This window comes from Canis lupus, chromosome 28, assembly GCF_011100685.1.
Source record: "Canis lupus familiaris isolate Mischka breed German Shepherd chromosome 28, alternate assembly UU_Cfam_GSD_1.0, whole genome shotgun sequence".
In the NCBI taxonomy this organism is placed as follows: Eukaryota; Metazoa; Chordata; class Mammalia; order Carnivora; family Canidae; genus Canis; species Canis lupus.
In genome coordinates, this window is record NC_049249.1 from 22,304,502 (window position 1) to 22,328,162 (window position 23,661).

At 44.0% G+C, this 23,661-nt stretch overlaps 1 protein-coding gene across 3 annotated transcripts in view; it reads left to right on the forward strand.

Moving 5' to 3' along the window:
* The first annotated feature begins 11,931 nt into the window (after nucleotides 1–11,931).
* Nucleotides 11,932–23,661, forward strand: part of RBM20 (RNA binding motif protein 20) — a 70,947-nt gene continuing 59,217 nt past the window's right edge. Inside the window, exon 1 of one of the 3 annotated variants that reach the window (XM_038578771.1) lies at nucleotides 11,932–12,160. In XM_038578771.1, the coding sequence (XP_038434699.1) occupies nucleotides 12,078–12,160 (83 nt within the window). In that variant the 5' untranslated portion in view covers nucleotides 11,932–12,077. The remainder of the gene's footprint in view (nucleotides 12,161–23,661) is intronic. The other 2 variants (XM_038578773.1, XM_038578774.1) reach the window with 2 other exon arrangements.

Consider the following 23,661-nt stretch of genomic DNA (forward strand, 5'->3'; position numbering starts at 1 on the left):
AAAAAAAAAAAAAAAAACCCTGCTCTTGGGATCCCTGGGTGGCACAGCGGTTTGGCGCCTGCCTTTGGCCCAGGGCGCGATCCTGGAGACTCAGGATCGAATCCCACATCGGGCTCCTGGTGCATGGAGCCTGCTTCTCCCTCTGCCTATGTCTCTGCCTCTCTCTCTCTCTCAATCTCTCTCTCTGTGTGTGTGACTATCATAAATAAATAAAAAAAAATCAAAAATAAACCCTGCTCTTGCACCATCTGAATTGTATCATTGCATCGATATTAAGGGAGAGACTTGCAAAAGCCCTGTAATCACAGGCACTCACACTTTTCTGGCCACTAGCATCTCTTTCTGAAATACATGGAATAGTTAAAGAGTCCTGGGTATGCAGACTCAGTTCTGGTGCTATCACAGAGCAACAGATATAGCACTGGGACATCTTTCAGATGAGTTTGTGACATATAGAGTGGGTGAATGGGGAGAGGTCAGTTAAAAATGGAATTTACTTTTTTTTTTTTTTTTGAAAAGTAGAAATAAAAGTAATTCCCAATTAACTCTCTGGATAAAATCACCTGGCCTTGGATAAATCAATCCATTTCATTAGGCTTTAGTTGCATCGTCTGTAAACTGGGTATAGTAAGCATTTACTCGGCTCTAGACAGAAGGCTGGATGAAATGGTTTCTGGAGAACTCATTTATGGGTTTTTGATTTGCTGAACACTGAGCTGAAATAAAAAAGTCTGGACGTGGAGTATAGTTGAATGAGATAAGTATGTGATTGTTGATGTTTTTTCAATCATTTTCAACTGTAAAATATGGCACACACACCCCAAAATTTTGAAAGCACGTATGCAGAATTTAACAAATCAGGCAAACACTTATGTAACTGTCCTGGGTCAGTAAATGGGATGCCTACTGTCTCCCAGAGACGTCTAAATGTCCCTGACCTCCCCCACCCCCGAACCCTCCCAGCCTCCTTCCTCACTTACACTTTTATGGTAACTTCCTTTCTTTTGTCTTGAGCTTTCGTACCTCTATCACCCTCTACTAGGAAAGTCACACACTCTATTCTAAAACTTAACAGTGGGCAGCCCCGGTGGCGCAGCGGTTTAGCACCACCTGCAGCCCAGGGTATGTTCCTGGAGTCCTGGGATCGAGTCCCGCATCGGGCTCCTTGCATGGAGCCTGCTTCTCCCTCTGCCTGTGTCTCTGCCCCTCTCTCTCTCTGTATGTCTCTCACGAATAAATAAAATCTTTTTAAAAAATCTTAAAAAAAAACTTAACAGTATTAAAAAAATAAAAAATAAAACAACGGTATTCATACTTGAGGTTTACCAAAACTTTCATTTCCCTTTGGGTAATACCAGGTCTTTGGAATACTCTAAAAACATCCGACCGTATTTTTTCTCATTGCCGTGTGTTTTCATTCTGTCTACATTAAAGCACACCATGAAATATCTTGTCCTGCCCAGGCACATTCATGGTGATTTAGCTGGTGCATCCATCACTGCTCTCTGCTCTGCCTTCCCTTTTGTGTTGCTGGCCCTCTATCTGGGATCACTTCCCTTCTGCCTGCCATGCAACCTGTAGAGTTCCCTTTGGCAGTAGTGGACTTTCTCAGGTTTTGTCTGCCCAAGAAATCCTGACAATGTCTTCACTGTGGAGGATAGTTCGGGTAATCGTGTTTGTTTCCTGTGGCTGCTGCAACCAACTTGGTGACTTAGAACAACACACATTTATTCTCACACGGCCCAGGAGGCCAGAAGCTTGAAATTCGTTTCCCTGGGCTACTGTCCCCGTGTCAGCAGAGCTCGGCTCCCTCCAAGGCTCCAGGGCAGAGGGATTTCCTTGCCCTTCCCAGCTTCCAGAGCTTTGCCTACCTTGGTTCGCGACTCCTTCCTCCATCTTCGAAGCCAGCATTGTAACAACTTGACATTTCCATCATCATCTCTCATATCACCTTCTTCTCTGTGTCAGATCCCCCTGCCTCTCTCTTTTTTTTAAGATTTTATTTATTTATTCATGAGAGACACAGAGAGAGAGAGAGGCAGAGACACAGGCAGAGGGAGAAGCAGGCTCCATGCAGGGAGCCCGACGTGGGACTCGATCCCGGGTCTCCAGGATCACACCCTGGGCTGAAGGCGGTGCTAAACCACTGAGCCACCCAGGCTGCCCGCCTCTCTCTATTATAATAAAGCTGTGTGTTCGTCCACCCGTGTAATGCAGGATAATCTACCCATCTGGAGATCCTTCATGTAACCATTCTACAAAGACTTTTTCGCCGTATAAGGGCACATCACAGGTTCCAGGAATGATGACCTGGCTATCTTTGGGGGCTATTATTCATCTCTGCACAAGAGTGTATGAAATTCTAGGTTGGTTATTATTTTGTTTCAGCATATTAAAGATCTGATTCAGCTGTCTTTTGGCTTCCATTTTTGATGTTGAGGAGTCATTTCTCAGCCTTATCCTTTGTTTTAAAACAATCTATATTATTCCTTTAAGATTTTACTCTTGCTTTTGGTCACTGGGATGTGTCTAGGTGTGCATTCCTTTATATTTATTCTGTTTGGGCTTCCTTGGATCTTTTGAATCCACGGTATCTTTCAGTAGTTCTGGAAAATCCTCAGCTTATCTTGTCAGTAGTTCTGGAAAATCCTCAGCTCTTCTCCTCAATATTATCTCAGTCCTGTGCTAACTTCCCTTCTCTTCAGAGACCCTCTCAGCAAAATGTACATTGGACCTTTTTACTATGTCCTCCATGTTGTAAATCTACTTTCCTGTGCTTTCCACACTTTTGCCTTCTGTGTTGTATTCTGGACGATTTCCTCTGATCTAACCTCTGGTTTCGAATTGTCTTTTCTATTGCTTTTATCCTGCTGCCAGCCACTTCTGCTGGGATTTTTATTTGTTACTGAATTTTTCCTTTCTAGACATTCAACTTGATTCTCTTTCAGATCTTCTAGGTCATTTTTTACATTTGTTTTCCTCTCCTGCAGACATTTGCAAACTTGACATTTCCTTTCTTCATGTGTTAAGCGTATATAAACTTAATAAATCTGTATCTGAAACTGTCCAGGTGTCTTTCTGCACTCAGTTGTTTATAATGGTTCTCCCCCATGTTGCCTTATTCCCTATGTATCTCATTATCTTTAACTGTTTTATTGGGTATTGCCCTTAAAAAATTATTTGTAGAGATTCCTTGAGGCTTGGAATAAATGTACTTTCCTCCTTCTGGCCGCCTTTTAGGGGCACAACTTGAGGACCATTTTAAACCAGATTCATTGCCCATTTCCATTGTACATTCTTGGTCCGAAATGTGCATGAGGGTGGGTCTTGGTCACATCTTCTCAAGAATATTTTATCTCCTTTATATTTCCTTCTCCTGCTCTGCTTAGGTACAGAGCAACCTTCTTTCTGGGCCTGTGGGGTTGGGAAGGTATAGGAGCTGCAGATTTGTTCTGGTTCATCCTAATCCTCAGCCTATAGCCCTCCGGAGCCCAGCTTAATGCAGGAAAAGGTAATTATTTACATTGTAAATAATTGTAATTATTTACATTGAATTGCTCTGCACCTGGCCTTTTGTCACCTGTACCCCTCCAGTGTCTTTAAGGCAAAAGCAATGTTCGCACTCAAATAATCCTCTAACCTCTTTGGTTCAAGCTTCTTCCAAAATTGGCCTGACAGGGCTGCACCATCTTTTCAACTCCTCATTGCTTTTCTAAGGGGATTTCTACAGAGTTGTTTACAGCCAGAGGGTTTATCTGAATATCCTACTGCCTAACCTGTCTTATGAGAAATAGCTACTATATTTTTATTGTATAAAGTTATGTATTTGTGTTTAATGGTCCTCCTATCCCAAATATGGACAGAAACCTCTGAAATTATAATCAACATGAGGAAAAGCCTATAAGTCATTTGTTGATTCAGAAAACATTTAATGGACTTCTACTCTCTGGAATACACCATGCTGGGTATTGTAGAGTCCTTGCCATCAGAATGCTTATAATCTTGTGCTATGCAGAGAGCTCAAAGATCTAAGAGAGAAAACTGGGATTTAGAAGGGACCCTGGGGCTGAGTGTGAGTGATCTTGCCAATTCTCTCAAAAACTCATTGTTCTGCAGTGCTCCTACACTGTCCTGCAGTGCTCCTACACTGTCCTGCAATGCTCCTACACCTACAGCCTACCAAGTGAGGTTGGTGCATTTATTAAGTAATGCCACTAAGAGAGCAGTTAGAGTTCTAGCAAATAACTGCCATGTGCACCTTTAAAAGGAGATCAGCTTAAAGTCAGATTTGTTTCTTTAGTAGGAATTAGACGGTACACTGCTGAAGCTTCTTAAAGTTGCCCTCTCTTCCTTGGCAAGAAGACAAGCTGTTTGCTTCCAGCCCCCCAACTTCCTTGATTATGGGGAATTCTTCTTTGTTTGATTCTGAACAAATTTTACTTTCTATTTGCTTATTATTCTCCTTTCATTGTGTGTGTTCTTTTTATATGTCCAGCTCCTCTGATTAGGGTGACTTCTGTACTCAGCTTGTTATGAAAGTTCAGTACCGTGACACATGGTATGTTTTCCAATTTTATATCTTTATACTCCTCTACTGTTTAACCATGGCGATCATGTTTTGCTGAATGTAATACTCTTGCCATTTAAATTTTAATTGAATGTGATAATAAAACAAAGTTGTAGTAGACTTCCCCCTCCTCCTTCTCCTATTCCAGACAGGGCATCAGAAAGCACTCATAGAGTACACAGAGTATTAAAATACCAACAGGTTGGGGTGCTTGGGTGGCTCAGTCGGTTAAATGTCTAATTCTTGGTTTAGGCTCAGATCATGATCTCAGGGTCATAAGGCCGATCCCTGTTTCAGGCTCTATGCTTAGCGTGGAGTCTGCTTGAGATTCTCTCCCTCTCTTTCTGCTCCTCCCCCCACTAAAATAAATAACTAATCTTTTAAAAAAATACCAACAAGTCCTTAAATTTAGGATCCCATCCTATCGTTTACTTTTGTATATGCATGTGGAGGAAAAGTGATCATGTGTTGGAAGGTGTCTAGTATGTTTGTTTGAGGGTATTTTGATCTTTTCTAAAACAGAGGAGGACAGTACAAGAGCTGGGTCCAGCCCTGTTGACTGACTGATGGAGGTGATGGAAGGCATCTGGTGCTTCGGGAGGAAAATCAGGACCAGGGTGGGTTTCAGCTACCCTGCTTCTACTGGGTGCTCCCACAGTAGAATGGGAGCTCTAAATGGGACCCATGCTTAGATATTGTTTTAGTCCATGGACAGATAAGCTGCAGCTATCTTGAGTGGCTGGTGTCCTCTGAGCCCGAAGTGATGGAGTAGACTCATTTATTGAACAAATATTGACTTGAGCTTCTGTTTGTGCCAGACGCTGTTCTGGGTGTTGGACATGCAGCAATAAAAGAGGCAGACAAGCTCTTTGCTCTCATGGAGCTTATATTCCCCGGCTGGGACAGGCAATAAAGTACGAAACAAATAAGGTAATTTCAGATAGTGATAAAGGTAGGATAAGGGGGCAGAGTCAAGAGTCACCATATGTCCTTTATGTTCCTGGGTCTACAGTGGCCTCTTTGGGAAGATGACAGTAGCACAGGGGCCTGAGCTTAAGAAGGAGCCAGTCACATGAAGAACTGAAGCGATGCTGCCTGGAGGAACTTTCTGAATGCTGGAGATGTTACATACTGTGCTATCCAGTACGGTAGTCACTAGTCCCATGTAGTTACGAACACTTGAAATGTGGCTAGTGTGACTGAGGGACTGAGTTTTAAATTCTATTTAATATTAATAACTTACATTTGAAAGGTACATGTGGTTAATAGCGACCCTATTGGACAGTGCAAATCTGGAGGAAGGACTCTCAGGCAGAGGGAACAGATTGTGCAAAGGTCCTGAGGATATAGTCACCCTGAGAAGCCAGCATGGGAATTATTTCTGGAAGCTACGTTCAGTTTTTAAAGAGCAATTCTGGAAAACTTAAAAATGCTTCCTGCTTCTGTTTTGGGGGCCCCTGGAGAACCTGCTGAGGAACAACAGTTACCCAGAATGGAATTAAAACCCCTGATCAACAAAGAACCAGCTTCCTTTTCTAGGAAGGGCTCATTCCCACGTGTGACTCACAACTCTCGACCGGTTTCCTCTGCTAACGGGTTGTGACTGGCCTTTGTCTGTGCAGGAAGTAGCCATTACAGGACTGAGCTTGTTCATTCTGGGAACGAATCCTGTCTTTGTTCTCTCCTTGCATCTCACTGTGACAAGAGATTGAAGCCTCTGCCCTTGCTCTGTCAAGGGGTCACCTGCTGCCTTCCATCCATCCCAGGGGCCTGAGACCACCTCTTTTCTGGCTGGCTGCAGTTTTCTTTTTTTTCCCAAAGATTTTACTCATTTATTCATGAGAGACAGACAGAGAGAGAGAGGCAGAGACACAGGCAGAAGCAGGCTCCATGCAGGGAGTCCAATATGGGACTCGATCCCAGGACTCCAGGATCATGCCCTGAGCCGAAGGCAGATGCTCAACCACTAAGCCACCCAGAGGTCCCTGCAGTTTTCTTTTTTAAAAAAGATTTCATTTCCTTATTTGAGACGGAGATAGAGGGCACAAGCAGGGAGGAGGGCCAGAGGGAGAGGGAGAAGCAGACTCCTTGCTGAACAGGGAGCCTGATGCAGGGCTCGAGCCCAGGACCCCGGGATCATGACCTGAGTTGACGGCAGACCCTTAACCGACTGAGCCACCCAGGCGCTCCCTGGCTATACTTGTCTTTTTTCCCCCATTGCCTAAGATAGCATAGCCAGCCCTAGGTATAAGGAGAAAGTGGTCTGGAGAGATAGTTTGACCTCAGTTGTGAGCAGAGTTGGGGAGGGAGTGGCCAGAGCAGAGTGTAGCTCTGCCCATCCAGCGTGGGCAGAGATTTGGCTGTAGCCAGATTCCCAGCCTAAAACAGAGACGAGGTGGCCACTTCTGGCCCAGTGTGCTGAAAATTAGAGGAGGCCCAGCTACAGTCTGTAATCCTGGGCTTAGCCTAGATTAGTCATTGGTTAACACTATCCTTGAATTTGCATAACTCAAAAGAAAACACCATTCTTAGCCCTGCCCTGAAAAGTATATAAAACTGAGCCAAGGAGCTCGAGATGTTAAATTAGAGACCACAGGCCTGAGCCTACTTCTAGGGTTGTTGGGTAACCCTGCCTTTCCCCTCTGTCCTGACGGTAGCTCGCTCCTCCTCCCCACCCACAGACCAGCAGGGGTTGGAGGGGCAGGCCGTGAGCAGGCGTGGAGGCTGCCGACTTTCAACTGTGGCGTGTACCAAGAAGCCGTCTTCATGTTAATGATTTTGATCTTTCTGGTGAGAAGCCTGAGGTCATAAAATGAACCTTTGTTTACCCCTGAACGACATGCCCGTGTGGCCCACCTGCTTTGTGCACAGTGCCTTCCTGGAATACAGGTGTGAAACCCACCTGAGTCATGTCCTTTAGCCTTCATGAGAGGATGAACACCACCGCGTTTTGCGTAGATGCCTCATTTTTCCATGTACCTTGTCCTTATTTTTAGCATATGGTTTTCCAGGAGAGAAGTGTCTGCTGTGGCAAGGGGCTGTGTTACACTATGTAATATGAAAGGGTCATTTGAAGGTCCTTATAAGCTAGATGGGCATCATTAGCCCAACTAAATGTATTTTTCCCTAAAAAATTACTCCTAAAAAACAAACATGTTTATTAAGGAAAAATTAGAACATTTATGAAAGGAGAACAGAGAAACAAATTACCCAAGTTTTGCCGTCTAAACAAGTGCCCCTGTTGACATTTGGGTGTGTTCTGTAATTTTTTTTTTCCTTTCCTACCTAAGGGAAGGGTTATTTTCCCTTTCACTTGTCTATAACCATAATATATATAGAATTTTGTGTACTTGTTTTTAATTGAACATTAAAGAGTAAGTGGATAAACATCGCTTTTATGGCCACACTGCATCCCCTTAAGTTCCTGTATGCTTGGCCCTGGGGTGTTTTGAGCCACCAGGACTCAGTGACTGACTGGAGGTCACACAGTGAGCTGGGGAGGAAGCCAGACGCAGACCCCATGTTTCTTACTCCAGCTGAGCATTCCTTATACTCACTGGTTCTCAGCCGTTTTCTGCTTTCATTCCTCACACGTGAGCTGGCTATATATCCCTGCCACTTGTATCTCTTGTTACGTTACTGTGCATGACTTGTCCCCTACCTTCTACTATACCACCTGCTTTGGGCCTCTCCCCAGGAGTAGAGGCCAAATTATTCCTTCCCATTGTGTCACCTCAAGAAACTCAGTATCATAATGAATAGCAGGATTCGTTTGGGCCACATTTGCCTCCTGCTTCCCGCAACCCATGTTCCACCCCTGGACCTTTCTCTGGCCCTTGCATTAATGCTAGCTCAGTAGCAGGAGACAGAATGGCCAAAGGAAACAGGGACAAGCTTGGATGTCCAGCAGATGGTCCTGGGCTGTAGTGCTCTGGGAATTGCTGCTGTCAGTATGGATGGATAATGAAGCATCCCCCTCCCCCCAGTCCCCTACCTCTCAGACTTCTTCCCTCACTTTCAGGACTGGCTTCATGGGCATGTGTTCACAGGAGCCCCTTTGATTAGAATGGTTCTGCGTTTAATTTAATGCTCTGCTATTGCCATCTTGAAATTCTTTTTTTTTTTTTTTTAAGATTTTATTTATTTATGAGAGAGAGAGAGAGAGAGGCAGAGACACAGGCAGAAGGAGAAGCAGGCTTCATACAGGGAGCCTGATGTGGAACTCGATCCTGGGACTCCAGGATCACGCCCTGGGCCAAAGGCAGGTGCTAAACTGCTGAGCCACCCAGGGATCCCCATCTTGAAATTCTTAATAAATTTTTGAACACTGGCCTTGCATTTTGTTTTGCACCGGGCCCTATTTTGTTGCCAGTCCTACATTCTCATTAGACTTGGAATACACCTTACCTGTAGCATTCATCTTGTTTTACTTTATGACTCACCTCGCACCTTGGGGGATGTTTTAGTGGAACACAGGCCTTTGGAATAAAAAAGACCTTGTTTCAAATGACCATATATTGACTTTGGGAATTTGGGTTAGTTACCCTGTCATTTCAGAGGTTTGGTACTCTCATCTGTAAAGTGGGCATAGTGATCTTAAATTTTTAAGACTTGTGATGATCAGGTATGTGAAGTGGGTAGCATAATGCCTTGCACATTCATACTCAATACCACCTTGTGTTCCTCCCTCCCTACTTGCCTGGCACAGCGTTGGTATACAGTAAGTGCTAAACATGTACTTACGACATTGCAGTTTGTGATGGTCAGCTTGTGCCTCTTCATTTCCACACGGGGCCACGCTTTGTGTCCTATTCTCTGAGTGAGAGCTCGGGTCACACAATTAGAAGGGCTCATTCTAAATACTGTTCTTCACATTTGGGGAGATATGTGTAGTAAAGCAGTTGTGGGTCTTTTTTTTAAAAAAAGATTTTATTTATTCATTCATGAGAGACACACACACACAGAGAGGGAGAGACATAGGCAGAGGGAGAAGCAGGCTCCATGCAGGGAACCCAATGTGGGACTCGATCCCTGGACCCCAGCATCATGCCCTGAGCCAAAGGCAGATGCTCAACCGCTGAGCCACCCAGGTGTCCCTGTTTTTTTTTTTTGTTTGTTTGTTTTTAGAGAGAGAGAGCGAGAGCATGCACAGGTCAGAGGGAGAGGGAAGAGTGAGAATGAGAGAGAGAGAAAATCTTAAGCAGGCTTCACGCTCAGCACGGAGCCTGATGCAGGGCTCACTCTCATGACCCTGAGATCATGACCTGAGCTGAAATTAAGAGTCCAATGCTTAACTGACCCAGGCACCCCTGGTGGAGTGCTTTTCAGTAAACTCTTTTTCTAGGAAAGTCCTGAGCATAGTGAAAATAAGACAGACAGAGGAAGGGCAAAATATGCAGTCGCTGATTGGAGCCGAGCCTTGTGCCTTGGGGAAACCTGGTAGATCATGGGCAGGACCCATAGCCTGAGCAGAAGTGCAGCTGTGGTCAGGTTGGCTGGTTCCTGTAGGTCAGGATCTGGGACTGGCGCCTTGGGTGTCTGTGACTGAGTCGGTGGCAGAGAGCCAGGCAAGCCTGTGGCAGCTAGTGCACTATGACTAAATTAGGGAGAAAGAGCCCCTGGGCTCTCCCCAGAGCTCACTGGGCAGGTGGGCAGTGCTCAGGCCTCTGGTGGGCAGCTGGAAATGGGCTGTTCAGATAGACATGACTGGCTTTCACTATGACTTTTCAGTGGGCTGCAAGAAGGTCACACACTGAGTTCTAGCAGAGAGAAGCTTCCCTGATGCCAGTGACCATACCCATCCTTCTGCCTTTAGGGGTCCGTATAAAATAGGAGAACCCAGTGAGCTTTAATCCTTGGTCCTGTAGAAGGTCTTTGGGGGGGGGGTTTACTTTGTATAAAGCATACCCTCCTGATAATTTCGAGAGGAGATTATATTGGATACTGGGCATCACAGATGAACATCAGACCATCCAGATAGGACAAACTGAGATGATGGCTGCTGTACATACCCTGGCAGTGAGGTAGTCATTCATGGACAGCTGGTTTCGATTTAGAACATCACCAAAGGCTTAGTTTGGTCTGACTGTTTAAATATTATGGGTAACAGAAGAGGAAAAAAGTGGCAGGAGAAGAGTGACTCCTGGAGAGAAAAGCGAGCAATTTCCTAACTGATTAAACCACAATTCAGGCGAAGCCCATCCCCGGACCCTGGGGCTTCCAGTCAGGTCCTCCCAGAGAGGGGCTCCTTGGATTTCTTTTCTTTTCTTCCTCTTGTTTTTGTGTCATATTTTCTGTAAGACTTGTAGAGGGCTTTAGCATTACAGCAGTTTCTCAACCGAGGTACTATTGATGTCTTGGGCTGGGTAGTCCTTGTTCGCAGGGGTTTGACTTGAACTTTGCAGGATTTTATTTTATTTTATTTTGTTTTGTTTTGTTTTGTTTTATTTTATTTTATTTATTTTTATTTTATTTTATTTTATTTTATTTATTTTTATTTTATTTTATTTTATTTTTTTTATTAATGAGAGGCACAGAGAGAGAGAGGCAGAGACACAGGCAGAAGGAGAAGCAGGCCCCATGCAAGGAGCCCGATATGGGACTCAATCCCGGGTCTCCAGGATCACGCCCTGGGCCAAAGGCAGGCGCTGAACTGCTGAGCCACCCAGGGATCCCTGAACTTTGCAGGATTTTAGCAGCATCCCCCAGTTCTGACAAACAGAATGCCTCCAGCACGCCCTGAGGGGGAGATCACCGTCGTGAAGAGCCACTGCTTAGCGCAGAAGACAGTCATTTTTCCTGCTGAAAAGCATTGCAGTTACCACGGAGCAGGTAAAATGATGGCGAGTCACCTCACTCCATCTCCTGCTCCATAAAAATAAAACCAAGAAGGGGCAAGCTGTTCAGGAGGTTTGCTGGCCGGGGGTCAGTGTGCAGTGCTGTCGGATGTGGCTACTACATTGCTGAATGTCCTTTTGGCCACCTCCAGGACCAGATTGTTGCCCATGCAAACCGAGTAGAAAAAGCAACAACAACAACAACAACAAAACAAGCAAATAAACAACAAACCACCATCACTCCCACCACTACCAATGAGAAATGAGAAATAGCAAAGCAAACCAGGACAGGAGGCTTGGGATTTTAATTAAAATGGTTACACGATTAGCACAGGACCCTCTCCTTCAGAGGCGCTCTCAGGAGGCCTCTCTGTGCAGAGCTGGCTTGGGTGTTGATATGTGAAGAGGCTGAGAACATGTGGCATAAACATGGACTGATATTGTTTGCCATTTCGCTCGGCGTGTGTAATGCAGCAGGAATGGCTCCTGGCGGCATGTGACTCCCCTTCCAGCCGGGTATGCCGCACCCTGGGGCCGCTCTTTCTCGCTCGCTCCCTCGCCTGCTTTCCCCCTCCTCTACCCCGTCCCGGACTCCAGAGAGTCCAAGTGGACGCTTGTCGTGATTGGCAAGCAGAAAGCCGGTAGAACGTCCCTGGAATTTTCTAGGGAGGCACATGCGCGACACCCAAAATGACTCCCGGCTTCGCTGGCCTCAGGTGAGCGCTCAATGCCAGGCGCCTTGGTCTTTTCCAGAAAGGTAAGGTTGCATGACATCTTCTTCCTACCTGTCCCCAGCGCAAGAAGGAAGTCGAGGGCTTTCTTTTTATTCCCTAGTCCAGGCGGCACTTCTGACCATGTTCTTGGCGCTAAGCATCTGTGCATGAGTATGCGATTTGTCTGTATCCCCACCCCCTCCTGTTAAAAAAAAAATCGTTAAGAACCGATTCATGACAGCAGGGTAGCATGTGACCCAAGACAGCTCCCCATGACCCCAGTGAAATCCGCGATCCCGATGTCGGCGAGTCTAGATGCTCTTTTTACGCTGGTTTGCAAAAACCCTTTTATAAAGAAAAGTTGCGGGGCCGCGTGATCACCAGACCCTGAGGGGACGGAAGGGGACATTTTCGGGATCCTGCAGCCTTATGAATGATGGGGGTTTCTTAAGGCTGAGATGTTTTGTATTGCTTTGCTGGAAATTTGTCAGCGGTGGAAAGTGACCCTAACGGCGTTTGGAGGGTCTTGTGTCTGTTGCATGCAGAGTCACGCTCGTGAACCTGGAAGGGAGCGCTGTGTTGGAATTCAGAAGCCTGGGCTATTTTGCCAAGAAATAATGCCTGAAAGTCGCTTCTGAGCACCTCTGAAGGAGCCGCGACACGCACTTGTGCAACTACTCCGTATCTCTAAGTGGAGTTTCACAACAAAACTCTTTTCCTAGTCCCCAAGCAAGCAAGTGTATAAACATCTGTTGTGAGGGTCAGGGAGCATATTTGGATAGGGGTGTGATGATCTGTGAGCAGGCTCAAGCACAGCCAAACATGACTCACCTCGTTTCTTTATCTGATGCAATTAAAAGTGGCTTTGACACATTCGGGAGAGGACGACTGGCTTTCTTCTTGCAAGTGCGTAAAAGCAAACCCATACCCGTAAAACGGCGTGTGTGATGTATCTTACCTCATGGGAATTTTTTGACCTTAAAAAAAAAAAATCCATCCTGTAGTTTGCCATTGGTTTCTGCCTCAAATGTGTCGGAATAGTTTTTTTTTCCTTTTTTTTTTTTTTTTTTTGCACGCCTTTGTGAAGATGTCAGAAAACTGAAGGGGAGATATTTTCACACACTCACCCCTCCCCCACGTGCATACACCAACAGCTGCCACATATGATTTTGTGGAACTTGATATTTTGAACGAAATGACTCCCTTATTTTCCATAGTAATATAATAATCAATTTTACCATAGAGGACTGTGTACATGTCCAGCGTTGACTGCTCCCAATTAGCAATGCATGGGGTAGCAGGGGAAAGTGCTGGAGAGCAGTTTTGAGTGAAAGAAAAGTCAGCCTTTGAGTTTTAACCATTCATTCTTGCCTTAGCCACGGCAGCTCTCAAGTCTCTGTGGGGCTTAACCACAGGTTTAATTTGTGGTGTTCTGAGAAGATATGGAGAATGGCACGTGCAAATGTAACCAAGATGGCTACATCTGACTTGTTTCTGTTTTTTGTGTTTTTATCCACTTTATTCACTAGCTTTCATCTGGCCACAGCTGTGTAACATAGAGACAAAAGCCAGAAGTAACCTGTATATAATATTTTCTGCATTGGGTGACACCTGTGTTTTGTTGTCTGTAGTCAGAAAGGTAGGTGTCTTAAGGTGCCAGAAACCTCCATCCACTTTAGGAAATGGATGCTTTCTCAAATAAATAGTTGTATGGCAAATTTATAATGGTCCAACCTTAATATTCTCATTTGCTCTAAGCAATTTAACAGAATCAGACACTGTGCATTCCCAACACACACACAGGAAACATACCTCAAGCTTCACAATGAAACCCTGAGCATGCTCTGCTAGGGTCTGCGTTCCCACATGCTCAGAGACAGTCATAAATTCAAGTGAGTTGGATAAGTATTTGTTCAGTGCTTCTAATTTGCCCGGCACCGACCCAGAGAGACACTCAGAAATTTGAAAGATTTTAGGATGTGGATGATGTCCTCAAGGTGCTTATTTAGAAGGCAAAAGTCACCCCCGGCCATTGTCATCTGGCTCTCTGCAGCAGAAACTATGTATACTGTGAAGAAAGTCTTGCCACAAAAATATTGAACCGTGTGAAAGATGCTTCAGTGTATATAGCTAAGAAAAATTGATTGCCCATTGTGTTTGTGACTCTTTGTGGGCTTATAAAAAGTGCAGTGTTTATTCTTAAGTATAATTTAGGACAAATGGTCATGCTGCTTGTCGTGACAAAAATGGCTTGTGGGGAAAAAAATGGCTTGTGGGGCTCAAAGTAATGAAGAACAGATCGATTGTATTTCTTTATAGATTGGCAAGCCTCAGACTTGCTTCACAAAAGTTCTCCTGCGGAGCTATTAAAAATCCCAGAACCTAGGGTGAATCAGAATTTCTGGAGATCTGATCCAAGCATTGGTGTTTTAAAAACACTGTGGGTAATTGCAATGCCACCATGTTTAAAATTTAATGATAAAGATGATTTGTCAAAAACTTTTTTTTTTTCTAGCCTAGGATAAGTTTGGAAGGTGGACTTTCTCACAATGTTGCTTGACTAAAGAATTTTTGGCATTCTGGAGTCTGATCCATCTATTCTCTGCATCAGTGAACTAGGATAAATAGAGCTATGCTTTCTTCCTGTTCATCAAACCTGATAACAAGACGCTAAGCCAATCAACAAACTAATTAGATTACCCGGGGTTTTGTGACTCTTGTTTTGATTCCAGGAGGCCAAATGTTGTTGAACACATCCATTGAATCTCTCTCTTTTAAAAAAGAGTTATTTATTGATTTGAGAGAGAGAGATTGAATGTGAGAGAAGACAAGCAGGGGCGGGGAGGGGCAGAGAAGAGGATGAGAGAGAACCTCCAACAGCTCCCTGCTTAGTGCAGAGCCCAATGTGGGGCTCAGTCCCACAACCCTGAGATCATGACCTGAGCCGAAATCAGGAATTGAGTCTCTTAAAGGAAGGTAGATATAAGGAGCTGCATGTGCCCTTAAAGTTATTTCTGCAGTATTTGAAACCCTCATAAAAAAGGAAGACCCTTCTTGGTATACTGGTTGCCTAGTAGGTAGAAGTAGCTTATTAAAAACAGTTGTTACTAAACTCTTTATAACCCACCATAGGTTCTTATAGTTACAAGGTAGGTTCCAGATATTCTAGTTCAGTGGTTTTCAAAGCACGATATCATTATCACCTGGACTTGTCAGAAATGCAAATTCTCAGCCCAGTCCAGACCTTCTGATACAGCAACTGGGGTGAGCCCAGCATCTATGTTTTAAGAAGCTCTCCTGTTTTTTTGTTTTTGTTTTTGTTTTTAAGATTTTATTTATTCATGAGAGACACAGAGAGAGGGGGGCAGATACATAGTCAGGAGGAGAAGCAAGCTTCCCCCCCTTGCAGGGAGCCCAATGCAGGACTCAATCCCAGGACCCCAGGATCATGATCTGAGCTGAAGGTGGATGCTCAACCACGGAGTCTCCCAGGTGCCCTAAGAAGCTCTCCTGATGCCCACCTAACCCTTGAAAACCACTGCTCTGGTTTTACCTGGTCATTTTATAGACAGGGCTGTTGAGTGGAGGTTAAATGCCTCTCTTTGGAGTCACCCAGAACTGGAGGGGGGTAGAAACTCAGATCTCCCAAGGCTGAAATCTCTCACTAAACCATGGTCAGTTAATCTTAACTTTTCCATGTGCCATAAGTAACAGCTTTAAGAAAACACACACCATACTAGAATCATATGGCATAAAGGAACCTTAAAAATGTTGTCTCATCTGGGATCCCTGGGTGGCGCAGCAGTTTGGCGCCTGCCTTTGGCCCAGGGCGCGATCCTGGAGACCTGGGATCGAATCCCACATCGGGCTCCCGGTGCATGGAGCCTGCTTCTCCCTCTGCCTGTGTCTCTGCCTCTCTCTCTCTCACTGTGTGCCTATCATAAATAAATTTTAAAAAAAATTTAAAAAAAATGTCTCATCTGACCCTCCCATTTCACAGATGAGAAAACTCAGCTCTACAGGGTACAGTGACCACAATGAGATGTACAATTATTGGTGGGAAGGCTTGTTTGAGAAATGGCTCTACTTATGACCAAGACAGTATTATACCTCTGCCTCGCTCCCCGCCAATTACCCCATACTGCATCTTGAGTTTCATATGGACTCCTAGTATTTGGCTTAAGTGACATTGGTTAAAATGTCCAGGTTAATAGGCAACTCTGGGGAAAGATCAGCTATATTGACTGAGAATTTTAATTTTTGAAAATTATTCTAAAATTTTATTTTGATCTAAAATTGGCTTGAATTTTATGACCATCCTTGTACATTTACCGGAAAAATCTCAGTGATCTAAACTACTGAAAATAAAGTTAAGAGAACATAGGGATCATTCTCAGAGCATGTGTTTTATCTCAGAATCATGTAGATTAGATACTTATATCTTCTCAGATAACACACGAAAATTGCACTCTCTTCAGATTTAGTTAAAAGGAAAAATGTGACAACGAGTCTATTTGTTGAATATTTTCTAATTTTATACTTGATGTGGTTGGTCGGTACTTACGTAGTTTTGACAGTGTTCAAAGACCGAATCTAATCCACATTCTCTCTAGAGCTTCGTCTTCAAAGCCTTGTAGCAATGTACACATGGAACATTTAGCTAGGAAACCAAACTGAAAATGTGATACACAACTACTAAGTCCACACACAGCACATGGAGCAGATGTGTATGTGTATAGAAGTGTTTATTAGTACCATACACAACCATGTGCCAGACACTGTGATATGAAATGGAGCACATAATTCCTGCCTTCAAAATAATCACGGGGCAGTGAGGACATCAGATGAGCAATTGTGTAGACAATTATGAGAGCGGGTAGTAGGAGCTAGAAGAGCGTAATTGAGGATAATGGGGCACCAGGGCATTATGGGGGGGGGGTCACAGAAGGGGCAACAACACACGCTGGTGGGGGCAGGAGTCAGAGAAGGCTGCCTGGAGGAGGTGCCATCTGAGCTGCATGTTGGAAGGACCTGGAGGGGGACTAGGGCAGAGGTTGTACAGGGAGAGGGGACAGTCTTCATGTTTGTGTGCACATTGTCCTTCATAAGGGCAGTTGGGCCTATAAACTCCTAAATATTTCATTTGCATGTATAAACATTAACATTTGGTGCCTTGGAGAACTTGTATAGTCGTTTATAAATATACATTTCAAACAGCTTGTTATTCCATCTCAAAAGACCGAGGTTCTCCTGAGATGTTTGTTGGTTGAGAGGCCACCCTATCTTATGTTACTGAGGAAACAGAAAGATCTCTCCTAACCCTTGAAATCAAAACAGCTTCTTCAATTGTAGCCTGCACAAAACCAGTGAAATTCAACATGAATTTTCTGAAAAATTGTGTCTCAGGCAAACCGACTGCAGCCCAGAATGGATTTGAACTTCATTTTACGATGGAAGGCTCCTCTAGCCTGTGGAGTGCTTTTGTAGAGGAGAACATCTTTTAATGAGGCACTTTTGTATTTTGTTCACAAAATCTTCATGGATAGAGTTAAGAGAGACTCTTCTTGTGCTAAACTGACTGCCAAAGAGAACAAAGATAGAATAAATTAAATTATTTTGTGCTGACTGGCCAGCATCACATATATCTGAACCATGCCATATATATATTTCCTTTAAAAGCATTTTCAGGGGACACCTGGGTGGCTCAGTGGTTGAGCATCTGCCTTTGGCTCAAATCCTGATCCCAGGGCCCTGGGATCAAGTCCCGCATCGACTCCCTGCAGGGAGCCTGCTCTCCGTCTGCCTGTGTCTCTTTCTCTCTGAATCTTTCATGAATAAATGAATAAAATCTTAAAAAAAAATAAGAGCATTTTCAGGAGCTTAAACATAGCTTAATTTGTGAGAAGTAACAATAAATTATCTTACAGCATTTATTATATATCAACATGTAATATTTTATTAATAATATATAACATATCATATATGAGTAAGAATACTTATTAAATAGTGTTTATTTTATAATATTTATGTATTATTATTCAATATTATTTGATTCTATCAGCAACGTCATTATGCTTTACAGAGTGCCTGCGCATCATGTTTGCTCTCTGCAACAGCCAGCAAGAGCAGACATTATCTCCATTTGACAGAGGAGGAAATTAAACCTGAGAGTTATCAGATTTCAAAGGTGGAAGAGATCTCGGAGGTCCTTTCTTTCCTTTTTTTTTTGTTTAAGGACTTTATTTATTCATGAAGACAGAGAGAGAGAGAGAGAGAGAGAGGCAGAGACACACAGGCAGAGGGAGAAGCAGGCCCCATACAGGGAACCTGATGTGGGACTCGATCCCGGGACTCCAGGATCATGCCCTGGGCCAAAGGCAGGCACTTAACTGCTGAGCCACCCAGGCGTCCCAGGAGGTCCTTTCATCCAGCTTTTTCATTTTCTATATAAAGGGACACTGACCAGCCTCTGGAGTAAGGAGTAAGCAGTGGGTAAGCACAGGAAGTAAGCAGTTGCTGCAGCACCTGCTAAAACTACTAACTTTTAGTTTGGTATTTTTTTTCACACCACCATACTGCCTGCAGTCTTCAGTGTGTTAAAAGAAACTACAGACAAAATGCATTTCTTTCTTTAGGAGAAGTACTGTTGAACCAGTCCTACATGCTGATACAAGACATGCAGGTAGAGAAAAGTCTCTTAGTTTTATACTTTTTCTATGTTTAGAGAGATACAGTTAAATAGACACACCACACGAGAATGTCACTAGGGAGACGGAGGAATTAGCTTGGGCGGAGTCTCAAAGGGGACTTCAACTTTGTATAGTTTTGTTTTGTAAAAAAAATATCTGAGGCAAAAATGACCATAATCTGGACGCTTGGGTGGCTCAGGGGTTGAGCATCTGACTTCGGCTCAGGGCGTGATCCTGGAGTCCCGGGATCGAGTCCCACATCAGGCTCCCTGTATGGGGCCTGCTTCTCCCTCTGTCTGTCTTTGCCTTTCTCTCTCTCTCCTCTCTCTCTCTCTCTTTCTCTCTGTGTCTCTCATGAATAAATAAAGTCTTTTTAAGAAAATGATCATAATCATGGCATTTGTTAATTTGGGGTGATGGGCAGGCAGTGAACTTGTAAAGATTTGTTATATTCCTTATATTTTTATAAGTTTTAAAGTTCAAAACAAAAACAAATGTGAATATTAAAAATAAGTTACCAAAAAAATAAGTTACCACCTACAGTGCTATGGTTTTAGAAAATATTTTATTTATTTATTTATTTATTGGTTCGGGGGACAGAGGCAGAGGGAGAGAGAGAATCTTAAGCAGGCTCCACACCCAGCATGTGAGCCGGATTCGAAGTTTGATCTCAGAACTTCAAGTCAGGCTCACATGCTGGGTGTGGAGCCTGCTTTGGATATTTACCCAGCTGAGGCACCCAGGTGCCCCTCACTTTATAAGATAAAGGCTATTTTACAGAAAGAACATTGGTATAGAAGAAGGAAAAGAAAAAGAACGAATGCATGGTTCTTAGTGGATAAGTTGACATTAATTCTGTGTCTGCTATAAAACTTTCCTGTTATGATACTAGCAGAATGTACGTTCTTTACTCTGCATTGGCTGTGTTACCAGTTCTCTTTTGGACATTTTGAACACTTCTAATAACTCCAGCAGGAAAGGCGGGCCTTTTGTGTTAGTTATAGAACTGCTAGCTGCCCCTTGGTGACTGCGCGTCCCCTGGTTTAGAGAATCTTATTATGACTGACCAAAAGTGGAAGAGAATACAGTGGACCAAAAAGCTGATCATTTAGTAACGCCAAGTGTGTTATTTAAAATCACATCTTAGGGCAGCCCCGGTGGCTCAGAGGGTTGGTGCCACCTTCAGCCCAGGGCGTGATCCTGGAGACCTGGGATCAAGTCCCACAGTCGGGTCCCTGCATGGAGCCTGCTTCTCCCTCTGCCTGTGTCTCTGCCTCTCTCTCCCTCCCTGTGTGTCTCTCATGAGTAGATAAATAAAATCTTTAAAAAATAATAATTAATTAATTAAAAAATAAAATCACATCTTAGATTGTTAACCAAACTTATTGTGGCAGTCATTTCATAATATCTGCATGTATCACACCACTATATTGTACATCTTAAACTTATACAATGTTAATACCAATAAAGATGGTGGGGTGTGTGGCTAGCTCAGTTAGAAGAGCATGAAACTCTTGATCTCAGAGTGGTGAGTTCAAGCCCCACACTGGATGCAGAGATTACTTAAATAAATAAAAAACTTAAAAAGTATATCAATGGAGCTGGCAAAAAATAAAATACTTGATAAATTGGGAGGGAAAACCACAGAATAAAGGAAAATGCCTCATATTTTAGTATCTTTAAAGAAACAAATCAAAACCCCTGAAAAACTAATCATATCCAGAGAAATAGAGCCAGAAATGTGGTTTTAGAAGTTCCCTTTAATGAATGTGCAAGCAGAGGTTAGAATCCTGGCCTTACAGTAAAAAGACCCTCATTCAAGTCTCTTACTAGCTGGATGCCTTCATGTGTTTTACTAGACCCTTCTTGGTTTACTTTCTTTTTAAGTGAACTGGAAATGGGCATATCTGACTTACCTTCCCATTTGGTTGTCCTGGAAATCAGATAGATAATGAGGTGAAAACACTGATTAACACTCCAACTACAAAACAGGCAACAGAAGAAAGATGGAAGGATCATCATTGCTGTTAGGAATGCCTCCAAGAGGCGTCTTGGTGATATGAATCATCCTATGATAAGTACGTCATGGCCAAAGCCCACACATGGGGTAATGCCAGCATTGCCCCAGTCATCTTGAAATTATTCACAGAGGCCTTGCTAGTGATAATCCAGTAGCCTCTGTTACCAAGCAGAGGGCACCATGAGAAAAAAGTATCCCCTCTCTCCTCACAAAGGAGACTTGCTAGGAATGTTAATAGGGTGTGTCCCACCCTGGTAGCTACATTAGCCCTGAGGAATGAGAGGATGTGGGTTCCCGTCCCAGCTCTCCTCCAGCTAGCTGTGAGACTTGGGGTGATTCACATATTACCCCAACTTCATGCAGTTTCACTTTTTCCCCCTCTATAGAATGAGTAGGTTAAACTTAAGTGGTCTCTAAGTCCTCGTTTTGTTCTTAACGTCTATGATCATTAGAGTTGGAACCTTAGCCCCAATATTACCGTGGTATCATCATTTTCGCCTTTAGTCACCTGGCCTTTGGGGATTGTTCCCTGTGCCTCACATCCTGACCTGGCTTCTAAGAGCATTCTGGTAGAGTCCAGTAGATGATTTGAAGTTCAGCTCCCAGGAGACAAGGGAAAGGCAGGACTCAGCAGTGACGTGACCCCACGCATTGTGCTTTATTTGATTTGACCACGCGGGGAAGGTGTGACCAAACCTGGAAAACATTCCTTTCCCTGGTCATAAGCTCTCCTGCCCGGATTATATTTTATATCTTAGCACGTAAGAAGAAATGACACATTCATTGCTTGGCCGGGAAAGGGAAGTGAGTTGAACTGGAAGTGAATTTAAATTCCTGATGGGTTATCTTGAAAGATAACTGTGCTTAACTGCGAATGTCACCATTCGGGTTGGCTTCGGCACCCCTGTGGTCTGGACTGCGATTCTTGGCTTCCGCTTCCGGATGGCTGAGCGTTACCAGGGAAGAGCTTGCTGTGAGTCCACACACATTTATACTGCTGAACTGCAGCTGCGTCCTTGTTGTTAACCCACAGCCATTAAAGTCAGCTGCTGACGACTCACCCAGGTCATCAAACTGCTGTTATAAACTCTCTGTTCCCCTCAAGTCCCAATCCAGACTCCTGCTTCTTCCTCTCAGCAAGTGTCCACCCTTATGTTTACTTCCTTACACTTGACTGTGTTTCCCTCTTCCATTCCTATCTGTCTCTAGGGAAGATCTGTCTCTCTGACCTCACAGAGCTCACCTGCCATCTGCACTGATGATGACAATGACGACAGTGATGATGATGGTGAGGGTGATGGTATTAGAGATAGTAATATTGATGATAATGGTGATGGTGATAGTGATGGTAATTGTGATAACAATGGTGATGATAATGGTGATGGTAATAGTAATGGCGATAGTGATGGTGATGATAATGGTAATAGTGATGGTAATCATGATAACAATAGTGACGATAATGGGGTGATGGTGGTGGCATAATAATGGTGATGGTAGTGGCGATAGTAATGGTGATGGTAATAGTGATGGTATTGCTGATGGTGATGGTAGTGGGGATAGAGACGGTTGTGGTTATGATGATGGAAAAGACTAATAGTAGTCAGACTCATAGCTCAGTGAATGCTTACTGTGTGCTGGGAACCATGCAGAACAATTTATGTACACCCTGTCATTTCACTCTCAGGACAAGTCTGTAGCTTAGATGTAACTGTCCTTGCTTTAGAGGTGAGGACCCTGAGGCTAGCAAGGGTAAGTATTTGCCATCATCCCCAGCTTTTAAATAGCAAACTGGAATTCACACCTATTTTGATACAAACTCAGAAACCTGGGCCCTTAGCCTCTGGGCAGTGATCCCATCCCCGCCCCCATCTGGAGTGCAGAGCACAATCATATCGATATTGCTGGTATTCCATAAATATGGCTACACTGATTTTAACTTGTCTTACCCTGAATCCTAGGGGCAATGAGATTACCTCCAAGGACTTGAGTAACAAATATCACTTCTATTGTAGAGGAATGTTTTCAGAAATAGAAAGGTGCGTTGTGATCACAGGAAATGTTCTCTTCTCAGTAATGTTTCGGACATGCCATACGTTTTCATCTGTGCAGCACCAGATGCAACAGTTTGCAGAGGGATCTGACAACTCTTTGCTTAACCCCACATCAAACCTCATAATGTAAACAAGAAAAGATGGTGACTTCTCTTCTTATAGATGGGGATACCGAGGCTCAGAGAGGTGGAGTCTGTTTTCCACTGTAACGCAGCTGACAAGCCGCAAGTTAGCTCTAGAGCCCACAATGCCTGATTCCTACCCCTGGTTCGTATAGGGCAGCCTGCAGCCCAATTGTTACTCACTATGTACTCTCCTTTCCTCCAAGTGAGGGAAGACCATTTTATCTTGAATAAAGATCTTTTGTTGGGGGGAAGGATAGATAGCTAATGCCTTTTATAAAGCCAGTTCTTAGTATATTAAAACCGGCCTGTTAAGTGCTAAGAATGATTGGTGTTAGTTAGAAATTGTCCCCTGGTGAGGGCCACAAGGCATTACATCCCCTGCTCACAGGAGCACCCGTGGGTCTCCGTACCTATAAGAGGTTGTCGTGTAGCCCATAGGCTCATGGGGGATTTTACTCCTGCACCCCATTCACACCCTGGCCTAGTGACCAGCATTTGGGGGGATCTGACTCCACCAAGGGCGGAGGAGCCTTCTGTGTCTCAGACCTGCAAGAAGCAGGTGTCTCTGGTCAGCAGATAGTCACAGCAAAGTGCCTGAGTTTCAGTGACCGTGTAGCTCCAGCTGTTGGGGCCTTATGGTCAGTCCACTCAGTAGAGGAA